The sequence below is a fragment of the Callorhinchus milii genome, unplaced genomic scaffold (assembly GCF_018977255.1).
Source record: "Callorhinchus milii isolate IMCB2004 unplaced genomic scaffold, IMCB_Cmil_1.0 Scaffold21, whole genome shotgun sequence".
Classification (NCBI taxonomy): domain Eukaryota; kingdom Metazoa; phylum Chordata; class Chondrichthyes; order Chimaeriformes; family Callorhinchidae; genus Callorhinchus; species Callorhinchus milii.
This window is the reverse complement of record NW_024704762.1, coordinates 7,128,674-7,140,033: the sequence shown is the minus strand read 5'-3', so window position 1 is coordinate 7,140,033 and position 11,360 is coordinate 7,128,674. Positions and strand designations below refer to the sequence as shown.

At 50.3% G+C, this 11,360-nt stretch overlaps 1 protein-coding gene across 2 annotated transcripts; it reads right to left on the bottom strand.

Moving 5' to 3' along the window:
* Positions 1-437: 437 nt before the first annotated feature.
* Positions 438-10,154, bottom strand: spindlin-1. 2 transcript variants are annotated; one of them, XM_042342645.1, is made up of 5 exons: positions 9,970-10,154; positions 5,338-5,383; positions 3,687-3,937; positions 2,506-2,739; positions 438-1,481 (listed from the first exon to the last, which is right to left on the bottom strand). In XM_042342645.1, the coding sequence occupies exons 1-5, from the start codon at positions 10,115-10,117 to the stop codon at positions 1,282-1,284; spliced, it is 879 nt and encodes a 292-aa protein (XP_042198579.1). In that variant the 5' UTR covers positions 10,118-10,154; the 3' UTR covers positions 438-1,281. The 2 variants fall into 2 exon arrangements, with proteins under 2 accessions (XP_042198579.1, XP_042198580.1); XM_042342646.1 differs by lacking the exon at positions 9,970-10,154 and adding an exon at positions 6,106-6,153.
* Between the last annotated feature and the right edge of the window lie 1,206 nt (positions 10,155-11,360).

Genomic DNA, 11,360 nt, shown 5'->3' with positions numbered 1-11,360 from the left:
AGCACAGTGTCCTGTGACAACACAGAAACCCTCTCCACCACACGATCTTTGGCACCAGAGAAAAAGTGCATTGTTAGCAAGCCATGGTTTACCTGGTTCCTGTATTGCTGAGGGAGCAAGAGATCGGATCAGAGACTGTAGGGAGTGAGGGGCTACGTTTCTCACTGAATACAGTACAATACAGGTCTCCCCTCCCCATAAAAAATTCTCAGTCAAATCAGAGCAAGCACTAATTTCTGAACCCCATCTCCTAACACACTATGTTTTGCCTTTTCGGGTGAAAACGAGTAACAATAATCATAAACCCTTAATTAGATTTGAGCCTAAACACGATTTTCATTTTTCTACTCTTTAAGGTTCAAATTTATGTTCAATTTAGATTTTACTCCATTATTTTCTCCCTGCCCTCCTCCCCCACCTCCGCCCCCCCCCCCCCCCGCCCAATGCTCACCATCCACAACTTCATGTAACAGCCTAAATACAGTAAGTTATCAGGTTGCTCACATGCTAGGGGAAGGTGTTTGACGTCACACCTGCCTCGGCTAGCTTACCCCACTGTCCATGGTGAGGTAGCTTAGCTTCCACAGCACTCCAGCAAGGCTCAGTTGCACAGACCTGGATCGGGCGTTGTTGTGAGAAGAAAATACCTTTCGCTGTCCGACACAACCAGGCCAGGAACCGAGCTGGCCATGAAAACAGAAGCCAACGCCATCGATAACGGTAAAATTGTGTGACCAACTTTTCCCCCACCGCCTTTCCCCGAGGCATTTGACTCCTTTTTTCTTTTTACCAGATTTGGTTCCACAGGTGCCCTCTGTGCGAGCCTCAACAGTGAGCGAGTGCAAAGGGGTTTGCACGCCATGAGTGTGTGTGTGTGTGTGCGCGTGTGTCACAAACCGAGTCCTGATCTTGTCCTCACCCCAACCTTCAACCCTCCCGTCCAGCAACGATCACAAATTAACCATCAGGAGGAGCAGGGACCCTGGCTGATTTATCCCTCCCTAACCCAGGGGCACCCAGGCCAATTGTAGCACCCCATCTACTGCCCTGCCTGAGATCAGCTAACTCAGGATTCCAACCTGTGCCTAACACCCTGTATTTGGCTCAGCTGCTAACAGGTTAAACTGGCTGAACCTCGGGTGAAGGCAGACGGGCGTTTGCTTTTCAAGTCTGGAAGATACACGTAGGTCTAACAGAAAGGACATAGTCTCTTTTACGGATCTGTTCACTCTTCACAGTAAAGACCTCTCCAGTGAAGGCAATGAGTAGGGTTACATGCAGCTAGGAGGTTTTGACTAAGTCATACACATAAATGTGAAAATCATCGTCAAACTTGATGAAGTAGACGGACGGTTTGGCCTGCACCTGATGAATCACCAACCCAGTTCTCGTGGTCCCGTCCTCTGTCACGTATTCCACCTGTTTCCCCACGAGACTTTCGATCACTTCCCCAGGCTCGGTTGGCAACACTTGCTTATTCTCTGCCAATGGAAAGAAATGCATAGTTACAGTCTCATTCAGTAGCTGCGTAGAATCACTGAAATTACAGCCCATCAAGCCTATATTGCCTATAACCTAACTGCAGGGTGGCCAAAAAGTCGTTTTATCTACCCTATTATCTAAAACAAATATATTTGATCATTTCGTAAGACTTATCAGACACTGTAATAGTATCACGACTTTTCGGTCACCCTGTGTAACCTTAGGCAAGTTTCCTCACTCCACACACTCCTCCACAATGGGTGTCAAGTGTCAGCCCGGCTCAGTTATTTGCACTCGCCTCTGAGTCAGAAGAGTTCAAGGCCCACATCGGGACTCTGAACTCACAGGCTAGGCTGACTCTCCAATGCGGTGCTGGGGCTGAGCTGCATTGTCGGAGGTGCCATCCTTCTGATGAAACATTACACTGAGGTCCCGTCTGCCTGTTCAGTTGAATGTTAAAGATCCCACAGCGCTAATCAGAAGGGGATGGAGTTTCTTTCTCCCAGCAATCCTCCCCCGGTTAAAATTGGCCATTCAGTTAATGGCTGATTGTGGGACATTGCTGTGAGCAAAACTGGCTGCCTTCATAAAAACGCAGTCACTACACTTCACTGTAAAGCCTGTGAAGTGCTTTGAGACGTCCTCAAAGGCGCTCCATCGAACGCAAATATGATTATTATTAATATTATTATGGTTAGTGCCACAATATAAGTACACACACTAACGACGCTAATAACCTTTGCAGAGCAGGCACTCTGCATTACATGCACGTTGAGTGGAGAGTAATGCAGTCTCTACGCCCCGAAGCTCTGGAACACTCCCCTTCAATCCCTACATCTTGCCTCCTCCCTCCTCACGTTCAAATCCCGCCTAAAGACCTTCCTTTTTGACCGTGCTTACGGTCACCTCCCCCCTGTCTCGGGGTCAGACTCTGCCACTGTTAAGCGCTCTGGGACACTACCCGGCGTGAAGGGTGCTTTATAAATGCAAGTTGTTCTGAGGAAGCAGCCCTTGTACAAGTACCTGAATCAGGCAAGATGCGGAGGTCCCCTTCTCTGTAGTCCTCCAGCAGCTGGTACATATATAGAACAGGGTCCTTTTCGTAGGTGATATAATACCACGTAGTCATGACAGGTGCTCGGGCCAATACCATCCCCCGCCACTCGTTCTTAGTCCCGTCGCCCTTCTCAAACACGTGCTCCACTGCTTTCCCCACGATCAGCTCTGCCAGGTCCCCGTCCAGGATTTTGGACCGACCTGCGGGAGATCAGAGAGCACAAGTGGTCGCACTGCAGTAACTAAGCAGCTAACCTGAAGCTGGTTTGTGCCTGTGAGAAGAGTGTAGCGGCAGGGAGAAGGCGTACGAGATCGTAACAAGGCTTAAAAGGGAATTGGATGAACTTTTGAAGCAATACAAGGGAAGAGCTGGTCACAATGGGAAAAGTGTTAGGGAAATGGGATTAAATAACTCCTATATATGCGTCGATCTGGCGTAGACCGTCTCGGAGCTGAGACCGTGGTAGAAATTCTCGCCAGGATTTTTGGGATGGTCATTGCACAATCCGTGGCCCAAAATTCCACCTGTTCTAAGCCTGTAGATCCCATAACATTATTGGAGGTGGGTGTCTCTCCCGGTTTCGTGGTCAACCAGGAGAAACACCCTGTGCAAAATGGCAGCTGTATTTGCCTTAAAATGATTTTGCATTAATCTGTTTTATTTGCTGTAATGTGGAGTCCTGTTACGTAGTGGTTAATGAGCTCGCCTCACAAATGAGAGGACCCGGGTTCAAAGCCCGGGCAAGGCAAAAGTTTCCTTACGCCTCTGTTTACCAAGGAATAAGTAGGAACCTGGTTATTAGTCAAATAGTAAATCGCTTTCTGGGGGTAACAATCCCTTCAAAAAAAAGATGTTTTAACAAAAATTGGCCGCTCACTCCTTGACCCGTGTGGGACACTGCTGTGCGCAATTGGCTTCCCACAAAATACGCAATCTCTACACTTTATAGTATATTCGGTGATGCGCTTTGAGACATGATAAGGCGCTGTATGTCTTAAGGACATGATAAGGCGCTGTATGAAATGCAAAGATTACGATTATTAAAAAGACAGCCAATACGATCGTCAATAAAACACTGCGTAAGTGATTCTTCTTCTTAAAGGAAGAGGTCAAGGCTGGCTGAGCTGTGGTGAGGGGGATGATTTACCAGATTTATCTCGCTGGATTTCAAGGCCCGAGACCCTCTCGTCTTTGAAGAGCTCGATCCCGTACACGCAGTCAAACTCGTCGTACTTGACCAGGAACAGCGAGGGGTTGACGGGCAGCTGGTCGAGCACAGTGCCCTTCCACTGGGTCACCACCCCAGTCTTCTCCCTCCATCCGTGCTTCACGATGCAGCCCACGCTACTCCGCTGCTTGTAGGCCACTGGTTCGCTCGCATCCCCTTTGGTGCGTTTCCTGGCAGGAGAGACATTCAACCGTTCAAGGCTCAGATGGGTCCCTCAATCCACGACTGTTTGGTGGGACGCTGCTGTGCGTGATTGGCTGCCGCGTTCCACCCGCAAAATACACAGTTGACTCACTTTACAATATACTCTGTGAAGCGCTTTGAGGCGCCTCGAAGACGCGATAAGGCGATATTATCAAATGCAAGGATTATTATTATTGTTATAGATTTTTATTAGGTCAGGGTATCAAGCGATATGGGGCAAATGCGGGCAATTGAAGCTGAGGTACAGATCAGCCGTGACCTAATAGAATGGCAGAACAGGCTCGAGGGGCTGAATGGCCTCCTCCTGTTCCTATGAGGCATAGAACCAAGAAGGAATTGGACTTTCCTCCTGCCACACAAAGTTATTAGCTGCTACAGATGTTGTTACTGGGTCAGTCTATTGCTACGGATAGCTACTAGGTTAATCTGTTGCTAGGGAGACAGTTACTAGGTTCCTGTTAAGAGAGAGCTCAGGCCCGCTTGCTTTATATTGTTATGATTGTTGTGACGTTTAACGCTGTCTTCTGCTGAGACTATTTATACCCGATTGTGGGCAGAAATCTAAAATATTCCACTCGGGGGCATTAACCCTGTGGCGCTATTTGGAAAGAAACGCAGGGAGTTTGTCTCTGTCTTCGTCTCCTGGCCCATATCCCTCCTTCATCCAATGCACCGGGAAATAAACAAGAATCCAGGTCCAAGAATAAATGTCCATTTATCTTACTATATGTGTGTGTGTGTGGGGGGTGGGGGGGGTGGGGGGGGTGGGGTTGGAGGAGGGGGGTCATTGCTGGTGTAAATTACCTGCTGTATTTACCCATACAAGTCGCCATGCTTTGAAGTGATTCACTCTGTAAAGCACTTGGTAACGTTTAGACATGACGAGAAGCTGTGCTTTTACTTATCTATTGGTTTGAGAACCAAACTGAATCTAAACTATAATTGAGCCCCCAACGGTCTGTGCATGGGGTAAAGCGGTGCTTTTGGCCGGAAAGAACGAAGGGTTAACAGGCACCTGGGCCAACATGCTGACCTTTCACAACGTCCCCACCCTACTCTTCTCCCTGCAGTAAAAGTTCTCAGCCCCCAATATGGTGATACAGGACAGGGCGAGATGTTCATGAATTGGTTGAACCTTCCACACAACAGCAGCAGCAACAAATTGCATTTGCATGTGACGTCCCAAGGCGCTGGACAGTCAAAGATTTACACCCAAGCTGTGGGTTGGGATCAGGAGTGGTGGAGGGCAGGGAGGGTGGGCGTAGGAGGATGGGGGTAGGAGGGTGACCGAAGGCACGGTCAAAGAGGAAGGTCTTCTAGGCAAGAGAGCAATATCATTGTATGCGTGCGTGAACTTTGTCCTTACCTGTGGGGCTTCTTTCTCTTCAACATGTTCACATAAATTTGATCCCCTGAGAGAGAGGGAAAAAAAACACAGCCCTCAATGTCAAACACAAACCTTACGCTTCTACGGCTGTAGATATAAACACAAACTGTGTTTGTGTCGTACATGCTGCATTACCATATGTGTTTCGCCCACAAAACAAATTCACTTTATGGTATATTCCTTGAGGCGCTTTGAGATGTCTAGAAAGTTTGCAATATCAAATGCAAGGATTATTATTATATTATGTGCTGCATCACTGGTCTTGGTTCTGCAATACTCCTACTTGTTGCACAGCAAATGTCTGCCCCAACCTTGCAGCCAAACCCTTCCTCCACACACTTTTGGGATATAATTCTCTTCCCTTGACCCAATCCACGCAGCCAAAAATGCAACAAGTCACATGAGACTTCATGTTTTCCACATCGTTGCTGACTCACCCTTTAGTGGACAGGGGAGGTGTACAGATCTGCAACGGATCTGGCTTCCACGTTACTCTGTCTACAGTTTACACTGATCCCAGTCACAGCCATGATATCACTTGCAGCACTGCTAGCCTTTCACTGGGAGTGGCGAGACAAATTGTTAAAAGCTTCTCGATTCTCCTGCCACCACTTGGGTGCCCTAAGCAGACAGACACTCCACAGCTCCCCACCCCCCCCCCCCCCACCCAGGATGTCCCGCGGAACTGGTCAGAGACAGTCTCAGTGGGTCAGGATTCCAGACACCAGCAGCAGGCTATGTACTCACTGGGACAGCATGCAGGGAAGACAGGTCGCTCAGGGAGGAGAGTGGCTTATCAAGCCGTTTTAAAGCTCCATTTCCACTGCTGGACGGACGATAGACAATCGACCTGCAGAGCAGTTTGAACCTCCGCAGTGGTTGGTTTGTTACCTCTGGTCAGGGGCAAAACTGCGGTACACAACTTGAGACAAAAGCAGCCTCTGGCTGTTGGGTCTAAATGGAGTGAGTGGCAGTTTACATGTCATTTCCTGCTTTGCATGGAAACTTTCTCTGCACAATAACCTCTTATTGTTTCTCTTGCAGGCTTGGGCTGGAAGCTGCAGCGATTAACCCTTTCTGTGGCCCACAGTTATATCCTCAAACACACACCCTCTGCCAGTATAGTAACAAACTCTGCCCTTTCTTGATTACTTCTTGATCTGGGTAACAGAGGACACAGATTTAAAATAATTGGCAAAAGAACCGGAGGGGGAATCGTGGAGAAATGTTTTTACCCAGAGACTTGTTACGAGCTGGAATGTACTACTCTAAAAGGGTGGTGGAAGCAGATTCGATAATAGCTTTCAAAAGGGAATTAGATAGGTACTTACAAAGGGAAAAACTGCGGACTGTGGGGTAAGAGCGGGGTAGTGGGATTAGCTGGCAGCTCTTTCAAAGAGCTGGCCCAGGCACGATGGGCCGAGTGGCTTCCTTCTGTGCTGTAAGATTCTATGACTTTAGGCAAATGAAAGAATTCCTTCAGACAGAAGATGGTAGGAATTCGAGATTCACTGCCCCACAGAGCGATAAGAGTCAATGATAAGTGAGAATATTTAATACAGGGTGGGTAGTTACTTAGCAACTACGGTATGAGGTAGAGAGTAAAGTGAGAACTGGGATTAAAAAAATCAGCCGTGGTTTAATAAACTGGAGGAATAGGCTCATTCGTCTTGTTCATAAATCCCTCCCCCCTGCCTCGGGGCTCCAAATGTGTGAAACCACCATACAATGTAAACTATTCCTTCCTTCCCTTCCCCCTTCGCTCTGCCTCTATGGGAAGTCAGTATACAGTGTGAAACTGAACTGGAAACCCTTGGTGAGTTGCACACTGATCCCTGGGTGATAGAGCTGCTCTCAGTCGGGGGCAGAGGTTGTGTGATGTCCCGCGGGCAGGTCTCCTCGGAGAATCTTTCTCTCCCCTCCTCCTCAAGATACTGACTGGTGCTGGGGTGGTAGTCCTTTTCTTAACCTAGAAGGCCAGACAGTGAGTGCTGGCAATCGATTCAAGTGTGAGGGCATCACACCTAAACCCTGAATCCCGTCAACCCCTCAGTCCACAAACACATGAACACTTTCCAATGGGCTGAAGGGTCACAAGGTCCAAGCCCCCTTGCTGCGAGCTTTACGGCAAACAGACTGTTTTGCCTATTACTAATTTTACAATTAATTTGCTTCTGGGTTTAAATGATGCGCCAGAGGGAGAGACCCAGAGTCTGTCACCTGCCACCATTACAAAACAAACAGTGGTTGGTTTGTGGTCCCCGGTAAAGGCAGTCCCTGAACGGCGTCCCCCATGAGCAGCAAAACAAAGACAAAGGATGGGCGTCTCGACACGCTTCACACACAGACCATGGTGATCCCCGAGCAGGGAAGAGATCGCGTTGACCAAAGTCCAAATCAAAGAGGTTTTAAGAGGAATTTTAGGAATAAGTCCCAAAACAGGGGGGGAACATGGTGTCTGATAGGGCCCATCGGTTGGGGAGATAAGATGGGTCTGAAACCCTGCACTCGACACCGATGCCCATCTCTCTCTCTGTGCCAGGCTTGCACGAGCTCGCTCAATCATCGCTCGCAAACACAAACAGAACACAAACATACACGCACGTGCACACACACACACCTTAGGCGGAATGGGACTGGATATCAACGTACAATGATCTTTATGGAGGATGTGGTTGGGCCGAGGCACCACAGACAATGCACTACACTACAGATAGGCCGCTGAGAGCGAGCTGTTGCTACACTGAATGAAAGGAAGCACCATCGGTTTGGTTCATACGAGAACACTTTGTATCAAGGCACAGGGTCAGGACAGAAGGCAAACGATTGTATAGCACTCAGCCTCTTGTTGCGCGTTGCCTTGACAATGCCCCTTATTGGTTTCGACGTCACGCCTCCCATCAGCGCCTTCACCTTTGTAGTTACTGCAGCATATGTGAAATGGAAATAATAATACAATCCTTGCGTATAGCGTTGAGACGCAAAGCAAATACCATCATTTGTGCCATAAAGATACCACAAACAGCCATTGGGGTGAATAGTAATCAATCTACGATGGGGGTGTGTGGACGGGGATGGGGGGGAAAACGGGACTGTTGTCCAGGAATCCAGGAGAGATAAAACTGGTGAAACTTCTTTCCTGTGATTTATGAATAAATCACGGTCTCTGTGTTACCCTATATTTTACCCTGTGCGCAACACACAGCAAATTATCCTTTGTGTAAACCCTCCACCACCTGCATTAACCTACACGTAACGCACTCCAGTCTGTGTGGCAGCTGTTGACCAGCGCCTCAATAAACACCAATAGATACAGAAAGAACATAACGTGATTTTTTTTTCATTTTCAATTGCTATATATATATATATTATAATATAAACAGTATGAGAAGGATACAGTGCGCGAAGGAGATACTATGTGAGGTGGATATTGTATCATGTGAGATGGATACAGCGTGAACAGGAGCCAAATGGACACCAGGGACGACGACGACGACGACAACAGCAACAAAATGACATTTACAGAGCGCCTTTCACGTCGGGAGGACGTCCCGAAGCGCTGAACAGTCAGATGTCGGGGCCCGGGCATGTGGGTGGGGCGGCGGCGTAGGGTTGAAGGAGGGAAGGCAGAGAGGTGGGAGGGCGACCAAAGGCAGGTACGGTCGAAGAGAGAAGGGTCTTGACAGGGGGTGGGGGGTAAATAACAACAACAACAATAACAATCGTCCTCGTCATCATCGTCACCGCCATAGCGCTTGGGACTCTACCCGAGCGCCTTTGGATCGCGTCGTCGGGAGACGTCTCGAAGCGCTCGTCAGGAGATAGAGGGTCAAAGTGAATGGGGAGGGAGTGGGGGGGGGGGGGGAGTGGGGGGGGGGAGGGGGAGTGGGGGGGGGGGAGGGGGAGACTGTGTATTTTGAGGGGTGGGGGGGGAGGGAGAGGGCAGAGGGAATGGAGTGGGTGTGAGAGAACGGATACACTGTACGATGTAACGAAAAATGGATACATTGTACAATGTAACGAAAACGGATACATTGTATAATGTAACGAAAGACGGATACATTGTTGTGAGTGGGAAACGGAACCCCAGTCCGTGACTCTCTCCCTCTCTGTGTGTGTGTGTTGCGTTGTGTGTTCGGGGCCCGGGGGCCGCGCGCGCGCCTCCGCACCGACACCTCCCCCCACCCCCACCCCCACCCCCCCCCCCCCGGAGCCCTCCCCTCCCCCCCCGAGCCTCCCCCCCACACACCCGTCGTGCATTGTTTACCCGCTGCAAAAAAAAATGCCGCAATCGCCGCCCCGGCGGTGGCGGTCGGTGACGGTCGGGGGTCGGCGGCGGCGGCGGCGACGACGGCGACGGCGCCCGGTTGCAGATCGGGCGTGTCCAGAGCGGGCGGGGGGGGGGGGAGGGGCGGTGGTTACACAGGCGCTCGGCCTTCCCCGCTCTGCACTGGGGCCCGGTTCGGTACCGCCGCGGGGGTGGGCCCCTCCCCCCCCCTCACCACCCCGCCGCGGGGCTGTCCGGGGTAGTGGGGTAGTGGGGGGGGTGAGGGGGTGGCGGGGCGGTGGGGGGGTTGTTGGGGGTGAGGGGGGGGTTGTGTTTTTTTTTACCTGCTTTCTCCGCCGCTTCACCTCGAGCCGCGCGTCCGGGCCAGGACCGCAGCGCGCAGGCGCGGCGGCGCGAGGCAGGCTGGGAGTTGTAGTGCCTCGGCCTCGGCCGCTTGTAGTCCCCGCCGGCGCTCGCGCTGCACCAGTGCATCGGGATTGCTGCATTGGTGGTTAATGCCTCTCCCTCCCCCCACACACACCACCACACACCCCCCCCCTCCCACACCCCACCCCCGGATTGCATTGCTTCATTGCCTGCATGTGACCCAGGACTGCAATGCTGCCCTTTGCGGTGGGCAGAGTTGCATTGTCTTCCCATATGATTCAATCCTGCATGTGACACCCCCCCCCCCCCACCCCCAAACACACACACACACACGCATACCTCTCCCCCCCCCCCTCCCCCACCACCACCCTCCAACGAGGCGTTTCGGAACGTAACCCAATCCCACGTGCAACGGTCTCACGCGCAAACACGACGGTTGTTTTCCCAACGCGAGTCACATCGTTCACAAACAGACCACCCTCCCCCCCCCCCCCCCCAAAAAAAAAACCGTTTGCCAAAACCAAGGCATGAACACTGTTTCCCCAGTGTGACCTTGTCCCACTGCCTCCTCCCTCCCTCTCTGGCTTTGACCAGCATTCCTCCCTCAATTATCAAAATCCCTTTCATACACAGACACACACACATATGCGCGCACACAAAATCAACCCATAACATTGATAAAATAAATAAATCGGTCGCTTGGACTGTCTTGGCATAGCCGCCATGGTTTCCCAGGAGACTTTTATTGTCCACCCACAAAGCAAATGTGCCTTCTATATTCCGGCGTGTTTGAAAGAGCAGCCGTGTTCTTCATCGCTAAAAGAGATGTGCAATTCTATCAGATGTTCGTACAAATACAGAGTCGCTCCTGCGCAATCCGTTTGCAGTCCACTCAGGTTAACGTTCAGAATGAAGAGTGCATTACCAGGATACATTCAACCTCATATATATGTCGAACCAGTGTACAAAGCAGACGTTTATTGATGTACCGTAGACAAGTCACTACGTTAGCATTAAACGTCTACAGTTTTATACTCTGGTCACTTCCTTTCTCCTCTCCTGGAGGCGTTGACTTCTGTTGTGTGTCATATGTGATTCTTTACGGTGAATGTCAGCTGGTTATTTGTCTCTGTCAGTGGGTGGGGGGAAATTACAGCAATGACTCTGAGCATCCAACATCCACACACACACACAGACAGACAGACTTTCCAGTTGGGGATACAGTACATAGTTTAGGACACAATATGTCAAGCGACTGCTAGGATGGTGGAAGGTAAACTAGATGGCCCTTGGTTTTCTTTCACCAGGCAAATTCTTAATGTTGTTATGGATTCGGTGACCCCCTGAG